The sequence below is a fragment of the Drosophila ficusphila genome, unplaced genomic scaffold (assembly GCF_018152265.1).
Source record: "Drosophila ficusphila isolate 14025-0441.05 unplaced genomic scaffold, ASM1815226v1 contig_414, whole genome shotgun sequence".
NCBI lineage: Eukaryota > Metazoa > Arthropoda > Insecta > Diptera > Drosophilidae > Drosophila > Drosophila ficusphila.
The window spans coordinates 13,707,830-13,730,296 of record NW_025064328.1 but is presented as its reverse complement, the minus strand read 5'-3'; the positions used below and the strand labels follow the sequence as shown (position 1 = coordinate 13,730,296).

At 48.2% G+C, this 22,467-nt stretch overlaps 2 protein-coding genes across 2 annotated transcripts; one reads left to right on the top strand and one right to left on the bottom strand.

The window, feature by feature from the left end:
* Positions 1 to 517: 517 nt before the first annotated feature.
* On the top strand, positions 518 to 8,852 carry LOC108090905 (neuropeptide-like 1). The gene is given in 6 exon segments (XM_017189821.2): positions 518 to 797; positions 5,048 to 5,167; positions 5,317 to 5,602; positions 5,605 to 6,000; positions 6,171 to 6,457; positions 7,472 to 8,852. Coding segments are annotated over 6 exon segments (1,488 nt in total). The 5' UTR covers positions 518 to 725; the 3' UTR covers positions 7,799 to 8,852.
* A 91-nt stretch (positions 8,853 to 8,943) lies between these two features.
* Positions 8,944 to 20,819, bottom strand: LOC108090906 (protein gooseberry-neuro). The gene is made up of 5 exons (XM_017189827.1): positions 20,357 to 20,819; positions 19,879 to 20,192; positions 16,321 to 16,432; positions 9,665 to 10,270; positions 8,944 to 9,593 (listed from the first exon to the last, which is right to left on the bottom strand). Exons 1-5 carry the CDS (start codon positions 20,412 to 20,414, stop codon positions 9,298 to 9,300), a joined length of 1,386 nt encoding a protein of 461 aa, XP_017045316.1. The 5' UTR covers positions 20,415 to 20,819; the 3' UTR covers positions 8,944 to 9,297.
* Between the last annotated feature and the right edge of the window lie 1,648 nt (positions 20,820 to 22,467).

Here is a 22,467-nt window from a genome sequence, read left to right as displayed (position 1 = left end):
GGGCTGTGGGTCTTGGGAATTAAGTCCACTATTGGCAAAACATCGGAAAACTGGGAAAAATCCGACATGTACAGGGGTCAGAATATCGGCCATCATGAAATGAAAAACTTGTCTTCTTTACTTATTTTAATTTGTCTATTTTTATATCAATGACAAGAATGGGCTCTCAATATTAACAGTGAGATGCCAGCTTGCTTTGCTTTTTCTACCACCGCAGCCACTGTGCAGCCGTTGGCCTGAATACAGAGGGCTCGCTAACATGTAACAGAGTCCATGTCCTGCAGCCGCTATGACGTCATTACATAAGGGACCCACAAAACAGGACACTGCACGCGCAACAGAGAGCCCGAAGCTTAACTATGCCGCCCGCAACTGGAGCAGCGACAGCAACAGTTGACGGATATCCGAGCTCGGCGCTTCGTGTTCGCTCCCGCGAGAGAGCTTATCCGGGCAGGCACTCGGCACTCGGCTATAAAAGGTCGGGGGTCCTGGCCACAGGCAAGCAGTCGAGCAGAGACTTCGAGGCGAGCGTTTCTGGAATAACAGCTGGTGGACAGCAAAGCGCCGCGGTTGATTTCGTTACAGTTTGAATCGACTTTAAGTGGGTGCGAGGCAATTGAATCTGTGAGTGTCAGTGCGTTCGATCCCCCAGTCACGTTGATAGCGAACGGAAACTCAATTAACGGGGACTTTGCAGTTGGACCGCTCCCAGGATACCATCCACGATGCAGGCGGTGCACATCTCCACGCACAGCACTAGGCGGCTGGTGCTGCTGCTCTCCTTGATGCTCAATGCCGTAAGTCCTGGGGATTATATTTTCAATTTGAAATTTGCGGCGCTATCAGCACCATTGGGTTCTGGTGTTTCATGGACCGTGCTCCTCCTGCCTTCCCTAAATTAATCTTTTTATATGTTGACGGGTGCGTTGGGGCATGAATTTTGGCGAAATTCGCTTGTGGGCCCCGGCTTCCCTCACGAAGCAAATGAAAATGCGATATAATCCTCTGGGAGCTAAAAAGATTTCCTTTCTTTTAACTTAACCTAACTTGACCAGCGTGGAATTGTCTGTATCCTTGCTTTAAAGTCCCAATTGTTATAAATTTTACTGCACAGTAGTTGAAAACTTTGTTTCTCTGCTTATCTCCTGGAAAGGCTTAAATTATGCTCAGTTTTCAAGGTCCCGTCCACTGTGCAGTAATTTATATTAGCCAAGCCACGCCCTATTCGAGCATTACGTTTTTGCGGCTTGACTTCTGCAACAGTTGCCGCTGCGGTTGCAACATCATCATTCTTCGCCGGAACAGGACGCGAGCTGCAGTATTTCATTTGCGTTTTCGCTTCACTTCCTTCACACCATTTTGTGTACCCTCTGACATGTGGCGACATTTTCCGTGTTTACGGAATTCGGTATTCCCTTGACAGCTCTTTGTTACAACCGCCATTGGCAAAGCGAGCCTTAGCAACTTGGCCAAATTGTTTTTTCATGGTATACGATAAAAATAATTTTCAGCTGGAAAACTTAGCGTCCTACAACTTTTACCTACGGCGTTTCAAAGTAAAAGCGTGCCTTAAGACATTGTTAGCAAGCCAATTAAAGAGCGAAGAATGTCTCAATTAAAATAATAATTGATATCGGATTTTAGCTGACTGGGTAAAAGTTCCTTTTCCTTTTTCGCATTGTTAATCAGATTGTCTTCCGTAAGCTTAGGGACAATGACTATATAGATGTAGGTTTCATTTTTTTAATAAGGTTGAAAACCCTTCGTGGTGTTCTTTATCAGAAACCTTTTTTTTTCTAAAGTTTGTCAGTGGGTTTCCAACGTCAGCAAGACAACGACGTCAGATGTATCAGTATCGAGGAACGTCAATGACAACTATTGTACACCATGGTTCAATAATGCCTGCTCGTAATTTTCTTCCTATATTAAAACTGCGGTGATGCAAACTGCAAGCTGCATCAGCACTTAAATGAATACCAATATGAATACGACAGAATCCTGTCAGTTTGCCTTTTTCTTTCACAATATATGAAAGATATAGTAAAACTCAATGTCAATCGCGGCGCAGAAATCAATAGCCCTATCACAGACGCGAATCGAAAGCAATAAAAGTTTATTTCACCATGTATTTTATTTGAACGTGAATATCGCGTATACGCACCGAATAAATCGAATAAGTAAGCAAACATCCATTTTATTTAGCAAACATCCAGCGAAGTTTCGGGTCTTTTTGTAAAGGATTTTAAAAAGGGTATTGTTTTGATATTGTCTGGAAAGTTTTTCAAAGAGCGGAATCATTAGGCACTCCAACCTCATTACAGATTTTTCGTATATGCCAATCTGATTGATTCGACAATTTTTTATATTCCAGAATTTTTGTATTTAAATGATGCTGCCACAACTCAGGCCAATTTGCAAGTATAAAAATGTAAGCAGCGAGCTATGAACACGAGCTTTTGTGTATCAATAGCGTATCCTCTTTCCCCTGGCACACCAGCTGTGACTTTACATTTCCATTACAATGACAGAAAGGAAAATTAATTTTATCGGGAACACAACGGAAATCAATTTCATCTTTGCAAACGTTTTGAGACGAAGCTTCCTTTTCTGCTATTACCATTATTTTGTTAAACTTGTTGTGTTCAATGAAGAAAGGGACTTTTTGGGCCCAGCCTGGAATCTCAGCGCCCTATGCTTTTTATTCCCATAATATGTTTTTGCATGCCACAGGAATTTAAGGGAGCGGTAGCTACCACATACCATGTAAAATATTTCGTGAACACAAGCCAGTTTTCATGTGGGTCGATGAAGTTTGTGAAGCTTGCCTCATAGGAAGTGCCCGAAAAAAAGTTACAATAGTCTGCCGTTGCAAGGACAATAACTGCATGTTAACAACATAAACTCATATGAATCTAAATGTCAGTTTTTCCTGAAACTGAAGGGAAATAAAAGTTAAAGAATATACGATCAGCAAAATAACAAAAATTAATTTCTTTTGTTCAATAATTTGAAATTCCGCAGCAGAAAACTCCTTTTCTATATGGAAACCCTTGGAATTCTCTCGGCATATTATATTTGGAATTTGTACATTTTCTCGACTCACCTTCTCTCCGAAATTCTATCAACGAATGCCTCTGACTTTCTGTCCCTCCTAGACCCTCGAAATTCCCGGGTAGGTCAAGCACTTAGGTTTTAATATTGCGTACAGTATTTATTTAGGTAAAAGAAAAAGCAACATAAAATCCAATTTAATTGCCCACGGAGAGCAGGAAAACAGGAGGCTGGCCACGTCTGCGATAATACAATTTGCCTGCGGCTGGGCTCAGGCGACATAAGCGGCTCAACAGGAATTGCGGAATAAAGCGAATCACTGGTTGACGTGAAGCTGCGGGGCAGGAGAACAGAAGCTTTGTGGCCTGAAGGACAGAAAGCTGTCCTTATTGCGCTCCTGGCCATTGCAGATGGTGCATAATATTACGCCTAATTAGGCAGCCGATCTGATTCGTGTTCGATTGGCATCATTGAATGGTCACTGAACAAATGGAAAGTTTAATTGGGTTCTTTTGTCGAGCTTAAACTTAAATAGGACTGCCTTTATTGCGCCTGCACGAGAATACGCCAGTTTTTAAGCTGGATGGATGTTTTGTTGACAAAAGCAGACCAAGTCTACAAGGCGGCAGGGGACTTAAAGGACCTGGCTAAAAGGTAATTAAATTTTGAGGTGGGCAAAGGGTTTCTTATTATGCGTGGAATAATTAAGCTGATTTAACAGCACCGGCTTAAAATTTTAATAGACAATAAAATTTGCGACACGACGCACCAGCCACACAAACTGTTACGCAATCCACCGAGATGCCATGAATAAAATCCTCGGCGCGAGCCCACGCAATTCCACCGCCCCTACATTTTCTCTTGTTTGCTTAGGAATTGCTGGCAACAAGAGCGCTATTCAGTTGAAAAAAAACCTTAAAGCCTCTTCCGTAGTTTAATGCAACTTGGGTTTTTTGTGATACATCTGTGCATATTTCACAAATTTGGAGACTGGACGGCACTGTTTCCTTTTGTATCTGGTAAGCTTTTGTTTGCTTTTTTTAAAGCTATTCAATAAGTGCCAAATAGCGTTGGTTTTAAGAAAACAAAGGTTTTTTTTTTACCAACGTTTTTATCAGTGTGTGTTTTGCAGAACTTCTAAAGCTTTTTCAAATACAAATTTACCCTGGAAGTGCCAGCTCACAAAATACGTTCTCAATTGCTGAGTTTTTTGGCTGGTAAACCGAATCTAAGTGAAAGCAGTTGACTTGACAAACATCTTTGGGTTATTGTTTTAAGGGCTAATAAGAGAGAAAGCTCGGCCTGCAGCATACACGCATGGGTCGTTCAAAAGGCTGTCAATATCTGGCCGAGATTTACGGACCTGGCGCCGCCAGCCAGCACGTCCTGCAACACTTCCTGTGCGCCCTTCCTTCCGCCTCCCATTTGCTCGACCGGCCAGTTATTAAAAGCGGAAACTCTGTTTCTTGGCCACCTTCGTCGGCATCCACACATGCCGATGCTCGCAGGAAGCTCACACTCTCCTGGGACGTGAAATTATCCTTTCAGCTGAGCAGCTATTGGCAAACAAGCTGCTTGTCGTTCGCAGAAAAATACTTTGGGTCGGGGTGCTCGCCTAAACTACTAAGTTCTTACCTTGTCTGACGTTAACTTGAACGGCAGATTAGTCCGTGCGACAGGGTGAAGCAAGGAATTAGCTAATTCCTATTTTCGCTAAGGAAAGCTTCTTCCGCAGTCATCGATGGCAATACCTTTGGCCCAAATGTATTCGGAAAAGTAGAAAACAAGTCAAGATTTATGGCCCTTCAAGACATTAAAACTCCCGAAAAAGCGAGAACTGTCAACACAAATAAAATTAAATGAAATCTTAAGTTATTGCGGCAATTACGTAAAACAAAATGTTCGTTTTCCCTGGAAATTCAAACTCAACTTTTCAGAGAATCGAGTTGTTGAAGCCATGTGTGCTGTGTTTCTCATTCACCTTGCTTGCTTTCAGGCCATCCAGCCACGCTCCATGGCCGTGAGTGCCACCGATGACGTAGCCAACGTGTCGCCCTGCGAGATGGAGTCCCTTATAAATCAACTTATTAACCCCAGTCCCGAGTATCAGCTACACGTAAGTCGTTCGCTCCTTTCTCGGCGTTAAAGGATTTATCTGCGCTCCTGGAAGGCAGCATCTGCCCAGGCTTTCAATTTAAATTGCTTTCTGCCATTTCTACTTCCACTTCCATTTCCATTTCCATTCGCAAATCCCCTTTTTCTCAGGCCTCCGCCTTGCGCAACCAACTGAAGAACCTGCTCCGAGAACGCCAGCTGGCCGTGGGCGAGGAGCAGCCCCTGGGTGAGTACTCGGACTACTTGGAGGAGGACAAGCGCTCGGTGGCGGCTCTGGCTGCTCAAGGTCTCCTCAACGCCCCCAAGCGAAGCCTCGCCACGCTGGCCAAGAACGGGCAGCTACCGACGGCGGAACCTGGCGAGGATTACGCCGACGCGGACTCCGGCGAGCCCAGCGAGCAGAAGCGCTACATCGGCACCCTGGCCAGGGCCGGGGGCTGATGACCTACGGCAAGCGCAACGTGGGCACCCTGGCCCGCGACTTCCAGCTGCCCATACCCAACGGCAAGCGCAACCTGGCCACCTTGGCGCGGCTGCAGAGCGCCCCCTCCACCCACCGGGAGCAGCCCAAGCGGAACGTGGCCGCCGTCGCCCGCTACAACTCGCAGCAGAGCCACAACCAACGCGCCAGTGCCGAGAAGCGTAACCTGGGTGCCCTGAAGTCCTCGCCGGTCCACGGAGTGCAGCAGAAGCGCGAGGACGAGGAGATGCTCCTGCCGGCCGCCGCCCCCGACTACGCCGATCCCATGCAGAGCTACTGGTGGTACCCCAGCTACGCTGGCTACGCTGACCTCGACTGGAACGACTACCGCCGGGCAGAGAAGCGCTTCCTAGGTGAGTTCCTTAAGTGGTCGGTTGGGGTTGATTGGGGGGTTCATTAACTTCGGAGGCAGAACACCCCCTGGTGAACACCTACTCTTATCTGCACCCTGCACCTTAGCTAGTTGCCACGAGGCACCTCCCACGCACAGTTCTGTACATACGTTTATATATTATCCCAAAAGACACCTCTAAGGATCCCGAGTTGTTCGGCATTGAGCACGGCAACGACGCCAATGCCGCTGCAGCCGCCAAGGAGGCGGACGAGGCGGAGGAGTCAGAGGAGGCGCCGAAGGCGGAGGTGGAGTCAGGGAGCGAGCAGTGGCCCTCGCCGCAGAAGCGCCACATTGGCGCCGTCTACCGCTCCGGGTTCCTGCCCAGCTACCGCTACCTGCGGAGCCCCACTGGAGGCGGTGGCTACGGCGGGGCCGGCGGGCGGTTCAGTCGCTCGGGACGGGACGCCAGGCAATTTGTATGAGTAAATGGCGATGGTTCGATGTGTGCTGCTTACCTCTTTGTTTGTTCCTTCTTTGTTGTGGAAATTATTATTGTTTTTCCGTTTGGTTTATAGTAATTGGCTACGAGACCTTTCATCTCTGGCCTTGTTGTGCCTTTCGCTGTCGAGTGGTAGTGATTTGGTTGACACCTTCCACGAGTTGTAGTTGTGATCAAAAACTTGCTGTCGATGTCTCGGTTGCTTCTAAGAAACTGACTGCGATTTGATGTGCCAATTTCGGCTTTATTGTGTAATCCCAGCCCCAAAAATAGTCCCATCAGAAGTAAGGCGTTTTTCTCAGACGTTTCCTTCGGCGAGCCAAATGAAATTTTTTCCATTTAAATGGAACTCGGAAATTTGATTTCCGTGCACTGAGCGCCAATCGTTTGTGCAGGGGCATTAGGCCAATTTCCGGCACTTTGTATGCCTTCAGTTACGCAGAAGTTTCTTTAATCCAAAGAGTATTTTTTGAAAAATAAATAGAAAGACAAATCGTTTAGCAAACTGCTTTTTCCCAAGGTATTTTCGTCTGCAGGCGAAAAGTATGCAGCATTCAAAGCACTTGACGGTCGTGGCGCTCCTCAAATGTGCATGTAGATAAAATCTCAGAAACGAAATGTTAATGTAGAAAAAAAATGCAGTGTGGTTCCTATAAGAAAAATCTTTAAATTAATTTATTTAGAATTATCTGATAAATTTCCTTGTGCTTTCCTTGGTTTCGTTGTGTTGTATCCATCAGTTTGTATTGGCATGTTTAAGCTCATTGGCATGATCTGGTCCAACTGCGGACTTTTATTGTATTTTTCCCGGTTCTGTTGAGTGTTCACTTGTGTTTTGTTCCGTAGCTGCGGCGGCTCTTTACTAAATCGGTTGCATCTTGGACCTAGTGCATTGGCTGCGAGACTGTTTTCTATTCTGTACTCCCGTAGAGCTCTTGTGAAATCCAGCCGGAGGACATGTAATAACCCGATCGCTTTCCTCGCCCTGCAGGTCGGGTACTACCACCAACACGAGCGACTGCGTCAACCCACCGCAGCCGTTTGTAAGCAGTGCTTCATACCCAATCAACCGATGATCAACTGGAGTGGTGCCGGCATAAGCGGTCGGCTGCCCAAGTACCTCGTGGATCCCGCCGGCCCCCAAGCGCGCTCGCCCAGCCTCGCCAGCAACTCGCTGCCGTCGGGACGCCCGCCGCGTCCGCTCCTGCGCTCCGGGGCCGTCGTCTATCCGCCCTTCCACTCCTGGGGCACTCCTCCGCGTATCACAGCACTGCACCGACGCGAATTTCGACGCAACCTGGACAATTACGAATACTAAATATCGACAATATACTCTTTATGAAACGAGCGATGAAGCGATGAAGCGATGCTGATTGCCCCAATACCGTAATCGGAACGTAGAACTTTACTGAAACTACATATTCTAATTTAAGATCAACAAGTTATTGGTCGAGTCACACACAACACCTGCGGCACCAACAACAACAAACGAGGGCTTTCGAGCGAAATCGAGGCCTGCAGTTGAAGGTGCCCCGATTTGAACGATCTGTATTGATATATCTCTCAATGTATAAACTATATTTACAAGCATGAAGTAACTGATATCAGTGCAAAGCGAAAAACGATAAATATCAAACCGAGTCATATCGTCTCTTTATCATTTAAACTCTTGAAGGAATATTGAATTAGTGCCAATGTTGTACCTTGCAAGAACTAGATTCTCTCGAAGAACTTTATCCTTCATCGCTAATATATTGATACCAGTTTAGACTCCCTTTCCCAAACGACTTTTATGTGTATATGACAATAAATATGTACTTCCCCTAGTCCAAAGCTAAGTATTGCCACCAACGATCATTGATATATGAGAGTGTTAACAAACTGCGTCGAAGACAATAAAACTTGGTGAGAAGAAAAGAAAATATCGATTTATATATACATAAATATACTATACATATGTATTCAGACAATAAATAAATATTGACAATAAACCGTAGAAAAGGTATCCAGTATTTCCTTACAAATCATTTAAATTGATTAAATCCTTTTTAAATTGTTCGTGTAAGATCGGAGATCGTAAAAGAAGAACATTATATCTAAACCACAGTGCGTAATAATAAGTCTGATGTCGTCAATAATTAACTTTCTAACCAAAGTAATCCAAAGATTAAAGAAAACTGTAACCAAGTGTTTACTTCGATCATATTTGAAACCTATAGACCCTGGCATGCACTGGGTCAGGCTCTGGATCTGGAACAGGATCAGAGCTCAGTACCCACTATCAATGTTACGTATCTGTAAACACATTATGTATATCATACAATTATAATGCAAGCATATACAAATATTACTGGTTTGTTCCTATACTACAATGTGCGCTGTGTTTTATTTCAGGGGTTCCTTCTGCTTTTCTGAGCCAAGTCGGGAAACCCGCTCTGGTCACAAAATATTCCATTTGAGTCCTTCAATTCAAACAGTGTATTTTTATTATATTAGGGTTTTACAATTTACAAGCGTTCCTTTTGGGAGTAGCCACGTGTTATGTTTACAATAATAGCCCTTACTTACGTTAATAAATATACGTTAATATCTAGCTTTATGATGAAGATGCTGCTGTGAAAACGTTGCCAACCTTAATGCGCCTGTAAGAGCCTGGTGAAGCACATGCAGTAAGCGAGTAATCCTAAACTATAGCTAAGCCGACATTTCCATATTCACGTTCGGGTATAAATAGTTGCCTAACATCTACGTGTGCCTCTGCTGATAATTGAATTCATATAACTAGCTGGGATCCACTGGCTTATGACCACCGACTCATCATGACCAGTACTTGGCCTGGCCCTGCGCCGGCAAGGGGTGGTTGTAGACGGCGGCCGCCGCCGCGTTCCCGTGGGCCGCTGCGGCGGCGTAGTCGTTGAGCTGGTGCTGGGCCACGTGGGCATTGTAGTTGGCGGCGGCCACCGCCGACTGGTTGAGGTGGTAGGCGGCCTGCGACCAGTTGGAGGGCGACTCCAGCTTCGAGTAGTTGTCGCTCAGGTGCAGTGAGGGCGAGATCTTCGAGACGCTGTCGGCGGTGAGCTTGGAGAAGTCGTCGATGGTCAGCTTGGAGTAATCTGCGGGCGGAGAGAACAGGGGTTTGGTTATGGTTTGGATGGATGCGACGTGGCGCTAGATGTGCACCCACCTTGATGGTAGTAGTTCTGGCCTCCGAAGTGTCCTGGCTGGGCAAAGCCCCCGGGGAACCCGTGCTGCGCAGCACTCTGCACCAAGTCGTAGCCACCCATCTGCGTGTGGTGGTGCGCAGCTGCAGCGGCCGCCGCTGCACTGTGATGGGAACTGGGGGCGTGGGCGGCGTGGTGGGCTCCGTCGTTCATGCCCGCTCCGTTGGCGGTGGTTCCCGGCGCAGGACTGTAGCCTGCCATCGATCCGACGCCCAGGGGGCCGAAGCCCAGAGGAGCTGTCCCCCCACTGGGGCCAACTCCCACGCCCACACCGACGCCCACTCCTGAACTGCCACTGTTCATGGGCGAGAGCCCGGAACTGGAGCCACCCGAGTGCTTGCGGAGCCGGGCCCTTCGGTTGGAGAACCAAACCTGGATGCGGGCCTCCGTCAGGGCGGTGGTCTGGGCCAGCTCCTCCCGCGTGTAGACGTCCGGGTACTGGGTGCGGGCGAAGGCCCGCTCCAGGGCCTCCAGCTGCTCGGCGGTGAAGGTGGTGCGGGAGCGACGCTGCTTGCGCTTCAGCGGAATCCCGGGCTCCGACTCCGTGTCGCTGATGTCCGAGTCGCGGCCTGTGGCGATGGGAAAGAGGTTTGGGATTGGGGTCTTTATTAAGGCAACCGAACTGAATTATGAACGCCTTGTAAGAGGCCATAAAATTTTTCACGCCCTTCGGTTCCCCCGAAACTGAATCATGCTCGGCGGCTTGATCTCCTCCGGATTCAATGAATAGGACCACCGAGGTGGATCGCCGGCGATCCCCAGGCCATCCCCAGACCAGCACCAGACCAGCCCCAGACCAGATCGGCTCCATGGGAATGGGAGTCGACGTTCACTGCGCGCCATTGCATATTAATTGAGACGTCGGGGAGCGCAACAAATCTGTCAAAGCCACCGACCACGGACGGTTCTTCAGATCCAGCGGCCTGGCTGCGGGCGGGGCGGGGCGGGGCCGCAGGCAGCTCGTAAAAGTCACAGCATTGACAAGTGACACAATATATCACGTTACACAAGAAGATGATCGGCAAGTTGTCAGCGGTTGCGGAGGAGTGCGCCAATTAACTTCGGCATCTGCTTACAAAGCGAAGCGGGGAACGCCGCCATCATTGGCAACCGGGCTTGAAGCGCGGCGTGTGGCGAGCCAGTCACTCATGGGACCATGCCGAATCGCCTAGAGAGCTCGTTACGCAATCGAAGGGGTTTTCTAGAAGCGGCCGCCCCTTCACAAAAATTATTCAACAAGATCACAAGCTCGTTTTTCAAAATTTCAGATCCTGCTGTTTGTGGGACTGGCGATGAAGCGGAAATTCGTTGGTTTCCGATTGAATTGAACGTCCTTTGACCTGAATGCATTCGGGGACCTTTGTGCGGTTCTTGTGGATTGTGCGGTTAGAGGTGGGGTGATAATCTCTTCGGGTCTGACAGGGGAAATTATTAATGGATCCTCCGAATTAGGTGACTTCCTGTTCCCTTTCCGCTGTGACTAATTGGTGCTTTAAAATTCGGGGCATCTATTCGTGGGCCAACCTGTGCTTCCCAAAGTCGATCAATGAGTGTTGCATATTTGCCGCGGACTTGTGCGCTTGCAAACGTCTAAATCGGATTGGTAAAATCCAGTTTCGACACTCCGCAACTGTTAAACAGTCTTTCGGCACGCTTATGAGCTTCGGCGACCAACAGGCCACACCCAAAATCCCCTCAGGCGAAACCTCCGAGGCGAGGAACGCCCACTGTTTATTTCGGCCTGTGGTCCAATAAAGAAATCTAAAGTTCACATGCGTATTAAACGAAAACGAATGGATATGAATGATAAAATACAGAAGTCGGACTATTAATCTTTCAACACACGAAACAATAAAACTTAATTATACGAAATAAGGGGTCTGGTTCCTGAAGCTGCAGATGAAGCAAGAAGAGGCAAGAAGAAAGGGCTGAGATACAAAGAAATGAAACAACTTCGGAAAAGGCGGAGGGTAGAAAAATCAATTAGTTTTTAAATGTTAAACATTTTATTAATTTGTTGCTACTTGGCCATCCATAGCTCCCCTAAGCGGGAGCGAGACGGCTATACTGGCGGCCAGGGGAGAAAACAATCCAGCAGCGCCAGAGACAAAAGCCTTTTTAATTTTGCACCGCCATCGAAAGCGGCCGGCACCACTTTGGCTACTGTGGAGCTCTTTGAATCTTGCTTTGAGGCTTTCTTTTCGATGACTGCTCGCCGTGGAAAACCGTTTGAGGTCCGAGCTTTGATAAATTACAGCGGTTTCGTAATCTGGGCAGGTATTCCATCATTTTTGACGACGTTTAGCCTGTGTTTTCGGCCAGCAGGTATGGCTCGCACTCTGAAAGTCGCCGCTGGTGTGGCAAAGAGCAAAAGGCAAGAGTCTTTTTGTGGGTATTATTTTTGGAGCCCAAGCACCTTTGATGGACAAGTGCTGCCCAGCCTCTATCGCAGTTGGGTTCAAATCAACCTCCCGTGTTCCCTGTACCTAGCTCAAAGTTGCATTTGGGGGCGAAGTAGGACCCCGGCACTATCATCAATCAACAATTCCGACACCGACCCCTGATTTAAATTGGTGCATCTAATGCAATGCGAAGGAAAGCGAGCAGCAATTGAAAGCAATTCCTGGACAGCGCCCCTCCGCTCTGCGGGGGCAGGGGATCCCCAGCTGGACATGTCAGATGTCAGTTGGAGTCACGCACGCCTTCTGTCGCCGAGAAGCAGATTTGGGGCTCGGAAGGTTTCCGACTATGCGACACTGACTTGGGCCCGGCTCAACTCGACTCAACTCGGCCCGTTTCGATTGGACCTGATTCCAGCGAATGTTATTTCTTAAGCCTTTGGATTCGTGTCTTAAGTTTCATGTCAACGAAAGGATTACAGGAGCTTTAAAGTAATGCCGCTTATATGCGCTAAGTTTAACAAGCAGCCAGTCTCGCTAAAGATGGAATGCGACGGGCCTGTTATAATACTGTTGATATAAAAATCTTTTCTGTAGAACAAATAAAAAAATTAATTTTTTTGGAAAGTTGTTGTATACAATTCAATCGACTCATAAAAAAAGGGCATGCTTCTCTATGTGAGAACGTCTAAATTTTGAAATGTTTTCTTGCTGAATTTTTATTTAAATTATATGATCAATTTGTTAAAAATAATATATGCATGCAACGCCCCCGAAAGGCGAGCTCATTCCATATAATTAGGAAAAGTAGACAAGGGAACAGATCCCTGAATACCATGTTTAAATTCAAATGATTCTTAACTCGGGCCCATTTAAACTAATTTACAAAAGTCTTGGGACTTTCATGTGAAGGGACATCGGAGAGGCCAAAATTAGTTATAACCATAATCCGGCGGCAAAAGAATCGTAATCATCGAAATCGAAGGAGCTGAACACCGAGTCAAAATGAAAGAAACTAATTTAAATAACAATGCATACAAACACTTGATCAAAACAAATCCCAGATGAACAGCCGCCGAACAGTCGGCAAGATCGAAAGAGAAAGAGAAAGAGCAAGGAACGGCAGAGCGAGCGGGACGGAGATGTCGGTTAAAGTGTGATAATACGTTAATAAAATATTTTGTAACTCATCAACACTAACACGAACACGAACGGACTCGGGGGCGCACCAGCACCAGCAGACATACGAGAGTCGGACCGAGACGATCCGGGCCACAATGAGATCAAACAGAACGCTCCAGGACACCCTGGTGGGCATTAAAGAAGCCGCTCGAGATCGGTGCATTTGAAGTCAAGGCGATGCTTTTGTTACGTTGACACTTTTTCGGGCATGAACGATTTTAATGGGTTTTCGAGTCGAACAAATGAGCCAACCAACCAACCAACCGCCGGATCGGGCCATATGTGTGAGATAGGGTCAGCTCCGAGGTCGGTGCTGCATGTTAGGGACCGCACATGCGAGGATAGGGTATTTTTGCGCAATCACTGCCGAGGTGCCTCCCTCGCCCGGCCCGCTCGTCATTTGTCATGTGACACTGCAGGAATGCTCCTCCGACGTCCCGTTGCGAATCATTAGAGGAGGTGTGAACTCCCATAACAGGATCTTTGGGCGGCGTCCGTTTGTCCTGGCCCTTCGGCTCTTTGGCATAGCCATTGCCTTTGCCATTTTGTGTTTTGGGCTTCGCAAATAATTGAACCTGTCTGTGTTTGGATTCGACCAATATCAGCCTGTGCGCTGCTGCCGCATTGTCTGGTCCTGGTTCCTTTGTGCTGGGGGAGAGTGTTTTGTAAATATCGCTGGTCCTTCCCACGGCGGTTTCTCCTCTGATACCTTTGTCCCGGCCACTAATTGCCACAAGTGTTCTCCCCGGCCTTTCTTCTCTTGCCGTTGACTCCTTGTCGGGGTTTTGCCATTTGATTTCATTGTTTCGCGTCACTTTCTTTCTTTGAGTGGGCCGGGTTGCCCTGGGATCGCTCTGGATAAAACAAATCGCACGCGTATTTATCAGTCAACTTGGAACAGATTGGCTATTGTCAGCCTGCCTGGCATGTTTGGCGAGGGCGTTGCAAGCGTTTAGCGGCGTGTTTGTTGTGCCTCTAACGGGCGTGGGGATCAAATTTTTACGGAGATTACCGAGAAGTGGAGAGCTATGGATTCCAAATAATTGAGCGGTGGGTCTTTAGCGGACTTAGCCGCTGCATCTTCGGAACCCGATCCAGCATGGAGCATTTGAATTATAATTTCGTCTGATGTCTCACCTTCCCCACAGCATTTAGTTTTCCGAAAATAATACAATTTAAATTGGCTTTGGGTGAGAATCTCTATCGACTGTATCAGTGCTCTTAATTACGACTTAAGTCGACTCATTTTGTTCGCCTTGGCCGAAGACACACTGGTTTTGATAAACAATTATAAGAGTATTATTGTCACCTAACTTATTTCAGTAGCCCCCACACAATTTCTCTTTCTTTTCGGGCATATTCAGCTATTATTGGGTATTTCATACTTTTCCGTCGATTTTTCGGTGTTTGCGTGATCAAAGCGAGCCGCCGGCAAACGCAGTCAGCGACAGTGGGGCTTTGTGGAAGGTGAAGCTCCAACTGAGACTGGGAAAGAGGCTGCGAGTTGGAAAAGGCGGACATGGTCGTGGAGGCAGTGTCAGTTGAATAAATTGATCAAAATCCAAATCCAACTAAATTATACGCGAAACAAAAGACGGAGAAACATATTTAATAATGCATAATTTTATTTTCGGCGTCTGCAGGTGAGGGCCGAGAATCATTCAGTCGCCGGCGAAGAAGGCGTTGATTACAGGCAACGGCACCGACTTTGTTATCCCAAGACTCAGGTCCCAGGTCCCTGGTCTCTGGTCTCTGGTCCCAGATCCCAGATCCCAAAGATTCCAGCACAGCTGGGGTCTGGCCACTTGCACTTGGGATGTGTCCCTGCGTCCCTGTGTCTTTCCGATTGGAGTGATTGTGATTGTGATTGTGAGTTCGCTGCTGCTTCTGCTGGCCAGCTATAATAGCGGAGATGGACGCGGGGAGCGGGTGGGGCAGGGGATTCAACGCTGATGGGAGGGCGTGTGCTTATTATACGCTTCGACAACTTAATGATTACCCTGGCGTTGCTGAGGTCGTGTTTATTATGCTTAGTTACTTTCTGTGTTTATGCGATTAAATAGATGGAGCACACAGGTGCCGGAAGAGAGCCAAAAGACAAAATGGGAAAGATCACATATCGGAACGTAAACATTGCGTATATCGTTCACCTGTTGGTGCCATTCTCACGCAGCGCCCAAGAACACAGCAACCTTCCAGAAGCGGAAAGACCTATAAATTCTCTCAGGGCAGCCGGACCTAAACAACTTTACAGTATTCTTTGGCCAAAGGGAACCCAGAGTCATTGTCGGCGTGCACGCGTTCAGAGGGACAAGGCCAAGGTGACATTTTTAGGGAATCCCGCCGAGCTATTTTCAGGCGGGCTGTTTGTTGTGACAACTCGAGGTCGGCAAAATCGACAATTGCCAAACAGAGAATACCTCAAGGTAGTTTGGCAGTGATTCCTAATTGAAAAAGTGGACAGAATGAAGATTGCGTCTAATGACCCTGCGAGAGATCATTCAAAACAATTTTCTACCCGATTTCCCAAACGCCCCAAACGAGCAGGCGAGCGGCATCCAAGTTCTCTGGCTAAACGACCGCCGCTTTGATTCCGCCGGTCGCTTATCGAATGACCATGCATATTTGGCCTGATTATTGGCCCCGATCGCCGGACAGGGGGAGGGGCACGGCGGGTTATTAGCTGTGACCGGGTTGTGGCAAAGGAATCTCGGAACTTGTGTACTTTGATTCTCAGGTGTCATCATCTACACCTATTTCGGCTGTGTATAGCCAACAAGCGATCGAGATCGAGATCGTTATCGAATGGTCATTGTAGTCGTTTCTTTCCATTCCGATCGGCTTTTATGTAAGTTGAAGTCGCTAGTCCTAAGACGATCAAAGCCACGCTGCCGACAGCAGTTTGTTGATTTGAGCTACAAATGATTTGAAGATGATTTTCCGAAATCACCAAATAAATGATAGGTGATTTTCACAGCAAGATTAAACGCTCCCAAATAGGTTTCCTATCGCCCATGGCCGCCATCTGGTTTTCTTACCTCCGAGAATTCCGTGTATCGTGTAGTCCTTTCGACCATCCTCGCTGCCGCGATCGTTTCCCCGCAACAGGCGACTGATAGATGACGTCGACGGTGGATCCGCAAAGCCCTCCTGTGTTTGTTAATAAAAACAGAAAGTGATCGAATTAGAAATCAGGTTGCGATTGGACCTATCTTCAGGGTTAATTTAAACGGCAACGGAATCTGAAAACCTAACACACCGAATTCCAATTAAGATAACGATTTTCTTGTGGCTACTGTTGGTCGTCTGAAAGATTTCCATTGTCGGTTTTCCTACAAACCAGACACTGGAAAGCTCTGACACTAATGCTGCGCTGGCCGGGCAGAATTTGTGTTTGGACAAATTTCGTGTAGCTGTCTTGAAGCCCTCTTCAATCTCTTTTCAGCTTGGGCTGGTAATCCAATTAGGGAAATGTCAGGCGGAAAGCTGAGCCAAGCATGGGAATTAATATCTTTGTGTGCCTTTGATCTGCGATTGTGTTGCGTATTCCGTCAAAAGGCGAGGCAAGTGCCGAGATTGTGCATCGTCAAAAAATCGAAGACAACAAAATTGCGAGAAGCTACTCTCTCACAGCAACGATTACCTTAACCTTCCAAAGGAAAATTTGATACCCCAAGCGTAATGAGATGGTGCTCAAAATATTCGTGCTAGAAATGGAGGAAGAAGCACTTGCAAGCCCAAATCAATCCCCGAAGCCGTCCTCTCTTCCATGTAAGAAACGAAAACTGTCAGTTTTCATTAGAGCGACATGTCGACTTCACTGTTGGCTCTCGGTTCAAGCTAATCGCTGCACACGGAGGCGCAACCGTGCGACGCAACATGGCGAGGAGTTGGGGGTTCTCAGATCTGGGGACTGGATGCTGGTGGAAGGTGGTCAGTGTTCAGTGGTCAGTGAGTGACCCAGCCGGGTGTCAGTCTCTGCTCAATCGGAGTGGCATGTGCCGCAAACATTTTCATGATTAATAATATTATATTATTTTGCCACTAACGAAGTTATCGCGGCGCAGGCACCCCTGCCCCGTCGTTGGTGGTGCCTCGGCGAACAAAGGTGGCACAACTGACACCTCATAGACAAGTCAGGGAGCAGACAAGACAAGACGCCGGCTACGGAAACAAAACCTGAAACCTCGTCCACTCTGGAGTGGAGTGGATGCTGGGGTGTCAGCCAGACGGCGCGGCTAACTGGCGTTGGTCTTCTGGCTACCGACTCCCATTTCTATTGAATGTGTCACGCAGACACAACAGAAATATGTTTTGATTTTCAACTGGACTTTGTTGCGTTATTTATGACTTGTGCGGGTCCCCCAAGCTCGAGCTGGGGCTGGGGCCCACCGTACCGGTTGTTTGGCTGGAATGTGTGACGGCTTATCTCGTGGCAACTGACAACTGGATCCCAATCTCGATTCCAATCCCGAACCCCAAGCCAAACCGATCTCGATCTCGATCTCGGTCGAGCCCCCGACTGCGAGACACATTTTTTTTTGCCTCCGCCTGGGCTCTGGCTTAACAATTTCAATTGAAATTTAATTAATTAGTTGACAGTTGGATTGGCACTCGGCTGCGCTTTATACTTGACCAAATCGAGCTGCGCTCTTTGCCTATGTATTGTTCAGCCTGCATATCGAATTTTGGGTTTCTGCTAGCCTCTTGTTTGAGTGACAGCAGCGTTCTGTATTTTTAAATAATTGAAATTCTTGGAAACAGTTTGTCAGCGGGCTGCATAGAATTAGATTTTGAAATGCCCAAGTTGGAGCGAACGCCAAAGGACCAACAGTGATCTCGATTGGGGTTGTGACCAACCGATCAATCACGATCGCTGATGGATACACCTCCACTGGCCCAGTCGTATCTGCAAGATAAGGCGGCCATTCGCGGGCAGGCCTGGAATCGGAGCGGGGGATTCTCCAAGTGTATTCTAATTAGCCGTGAAGCGCCCCTGGGGGCAGTGCTTACGCCCACTAGCTGGCCAAGTCAGCGCAAACAAAGCGAAAAGCATCACACCGAGAGAAATGTTGAGGATCACAAGATCATTCTGAGTTAAATCTTATAATATAGATTAGCTGCTATAAGTTGTGTAATATATAAATGAAGTCTTGGAATACCCAATATTGGTTTTTGTCTTCGATTCTAACTTGTGTAACATAAATGAAGTCTTGGAATACCAGAAATTAATTTTTGCCTTCGATTCTAACTTGTATAATATAAATGAAGTCTTGAAATACCAAATATTGGTTTTTGCCTTCGAGTCTCGAAACTTGTATAATATAAATTATGCCTTGGAATTGCAAATATAAGTTTTTGTCTTCGATTCTAACTTGTGTAATATAAATGAAGTCATGGAATACCAGATATTAATTTGTGCCTTGGATTCTAGTCTGGAAATGTATAAAATAATGTCGGTCTGCATTCTTTCTCTGCAGTGCAAAGTGTGCATCGCGCAGACTCTGGCTGGAGTGATGGCAACTTTGATCCATTGACCGATCGTATCGATGGTCGCCTGAATCGTATCGCCACGTAAAGTGTGGCTAATTGCGGCTTTAAATAAAGAGCGAGACGAGAGCCGCCAAAAGAGGCTGGCGCATGAATACATGAATGCCCGCGTAGATCGTTCGCCTCCTCTGCACTCTCGTGCAGTCTCGCCGAGAGGCAAAGTCTTCGACAAGACCCTGACTGCCGTCAGAGGGCCAACCATCCATCCATGTATCCATCTATCCATATAGACGTGGATCAGAAAGGCTGCCAGGCTGCCAGGCTGTTTGGTGGTAAGCCGAAATCGAAGTTTCCCTCAGACAGCTGGGCTCTGCAAATAAGTTGCTAAGTTGGCGTAGGTTCAACCGAAAGATAAGCCGTTGCCCGATCAAGGTGTGGGCATATGCGATCATCTTCTTAATGCTTTACGGAAACTGGAGGAGAAACAATGTTAGTATTGGCCAAGCGTATTAAAGCAGAGGACTTTTGCACATTTTGTCACTGAGACTCGGTCGCTTTTAGTGTGTTCCCCACTTTCTGCCGCATCGAATTGGTTGACAAACAGGAAGTTTAAAGCGATATCCCGAGGCTAAAAGACAGACGAATATATGTATTTCTTTTTGCACCTTGTCGCCTCAAGGATGAACACAATCGATGCCGATAAGAGAACGACGACAAAGGTGTCGGTCGGCTCTTTATGGTTTAATCGATTTCTTAACGGTTTGGGTGGCAAGTGAGCATTTGTCGTCGCCGTTGTACAACAAAATTGTCAATGAGCGGCCAAGTTCAAAATGAGTCCTTGGGTTATTTCGGCCATCTGTGCAACCAGATTTGCCAGCCGGCAAATGCAAAGGGCCAGTGGGAGACGTGCAACGTGCCACAACAAAGTCAGCGGGCGGCCGGAGACTGCCACGTGACTTTTCGGAAAACGGAAGTGAGCTGATTCGCATTCGCTCGGCATTTGTCTGCAGATAATGGCATGCGGTTACGGCTACCGAAGGGCCGGGCATCCTAGCATCCTTGCATCCTTGAGCCCTCCGGCAGGTGCAGTGCAGTTCGGTACTCACCTTGATCAGCTTCTCGCGGATCTCCCAGCTGAATATCGTGGGGTTCTCCTTGCGCAGCTCATCGATCCGCGTCTCGATCTCGGGCGACGTCACCTTGGGCTTGGATCCCCCGATCACACCGGGCCTGATCGAGCCCGTCTCCTGGTAGCGGTTCAGAATCTTCGAGACGCAGCCGTGGGAGACGCGCAGCTGCCGCGAAATCACACAGGGCCGAACTCCACTCGCCGCCATTTCCACGATCTTCAGGCGAATGTGATTGGGCAGCGGGCGACCATTGATGAACACGCCCCCCAACTGGTTGACGCGACCTTGTCCTGCAAGCGGTTGAGATTTGACATTTGAGATTTGGGAGAAAGGGAACTCGGTATCAGAAATACTCTAAGGAACTGTACACCATTTCCCAACGAAAGCCTCGTTGAGGGGTCAGCCCAGTGGGCATTTTACTTAGATTAAGAGTTGACTGGGGGCCAAAGCTAACCTTGGAAGGGGTACCCCGCGAAGAGGGGCCGCAGTGAGTTGGCGCTGGACATATCCATTGTCCGAGTGAACTGTGCTTATAGATAACTTAGGGGACGTAATGACTCGGCACCGTAGGTCAAGCTTGCTTTGGCTTTGGTTGGGTCAACACAATTGCACGGTTACAACTAAGAAGGGTCAGGATCTCGCAGAGTTTCGCGCAAATCACTAGGAACCTGGCCCAGAACCTGCGCTCCACCCAAGCGTAGCCTGCGACGAGCGGCTTCCGAATCCGACACCGAATCCCACTCCCGATTTTGACTCCGACTCCGACGGAACTTTGCAACTCCCAACCGGTGGGGCTGCGGCACTTTTCTTGGAATTACGCGCGCTTCGGCGATCAGACAGCACGAGACTTGCAAGGCAACTAAAGAGAAGCGCGAGCATAAATTAACGAGGGCCGGCCGGGCGATGACGACTGCTGCTCCGCGGACGGGCGAACAATGAGATCGCTCCACAAACTGGTTTCCGCGCCGCGGTCGAGCCACCACCACCACCACCGTCGAGCCGGAGATGCTGGCAGGAGGAGAGCGAGAGCAGCTTTTGCGCCGCCCTTCGGTGGTTGCCGCTGCCGCTGGAGCGCCACGGCCAGATTCAACATGGCACCGATCAAACTTGCCGCCAGGCTAAGAGAGAGCGCGGCTTTAATCGAGCGAGCTGCATGCCACGCCCGGCCGGCCGCTGATTGGCTGAGCCCGCCAGGGCGGTTCGGCTCCAGCTCGCCCGGCTTTTGATATTGCAACGTCGCATCCATAATCCGTAATCCGTCCGCACATCGCACCCCGTACCCCGCACCCCGTACCCCGCACACCAACCCCTCCTCTAACTCTCGCCTGATCACTCTGAATCCGCAGCTGCCCGTTCGAATTGTATGACTTTTATTCTGTCGCCGGCAGCCAATTAAAGCGTGAAGGCTGCCGTCGGCACAGGACACAGACGGAGTATTCAGGCCGGAGTATTCAGACCCAGCGGCATTACCCAGGGCAGGGGCATTATCAATCGTTCCGGTTGGCATTTTTAGCACCCACAGTTGCGAGTCGTGCGTCCCACTGTGTGTTTATCCCAGCTTCTGGCTAGTTAGGGTGGCTCTTTGTTGCCCAAGTTTATGGGCCCGGCTCGCCTTAGCTTCCTGGCTTATCCTCTCCTGGCGACACACACAATGCCAGTTTATGCCTGTTTACGCCGAGGAAATCGTGTCAAGGCTTGCGGGCATTCCTTATCCTTGCTCGGCTGGCAGAGAAGCTGCATTTGATTAAATGTAATGCAATAGTGCCACCTCTCATTAGCTGGCTATATCCCAATCACGATGGCGGGACTTCGTTAGGCTCCGACCCCAAGCTACTTGGTATCCTAGAGAAAATCTCCCTCCCCGAACTGAGAACTGGGAACTGGGAAAGTCAATTACCGATATACAAACATAAAAATCTATCAACAGCCATTAACGGCGAGCCAAGTCACACCTGGTACAGTCCGGACGGCAGTCTGCAGTTTGAAAAATTGAAAAACCCACGAACAAAAGCGAAAACAGCGAAAGGACATCATCATAATATAAAGAATTAAGCGTGAAGTTTACGCATATTAAGGATACGCACATGCCGCCTGCATCTGGCTTCCAAAGGGCCAGAAAGGGACGGGGGATGGACTCGCACCAAAAATGGCCGACCCTCGCCTTTTGTGCCAGCGTTTAGGAGAGAGCGTTATTGGCACAAGGCCGCATGCAAATCCCCGATCTATAAACATATCACATCCTTCGGTCCAGAAGTGAATTGAGCGAAATGAGCTGGCGGCTGATACAATTAGCCAGGCCCTCCTCAGATGGATTGCATTTTAAAGCCGGCTTGGAGTCCTTGCGTAAAATCAACGCTAATGGAGCGTCGTGAAAATGCCCAGTCCTTCCTTCCAGAGCACTCAAGTGCTCTGCTATGCCTCATATATAATACGTTGCAGCATTGGAGCTGCGATGCAAATGAGCCACACAGGACATGCCCGGCATGAGCATTAATTGATTGCGCCGCGCCCATTTCCGTGCTCAGAGCGAAACCACCAGCACTTGGTCACGATAAACATGAATAA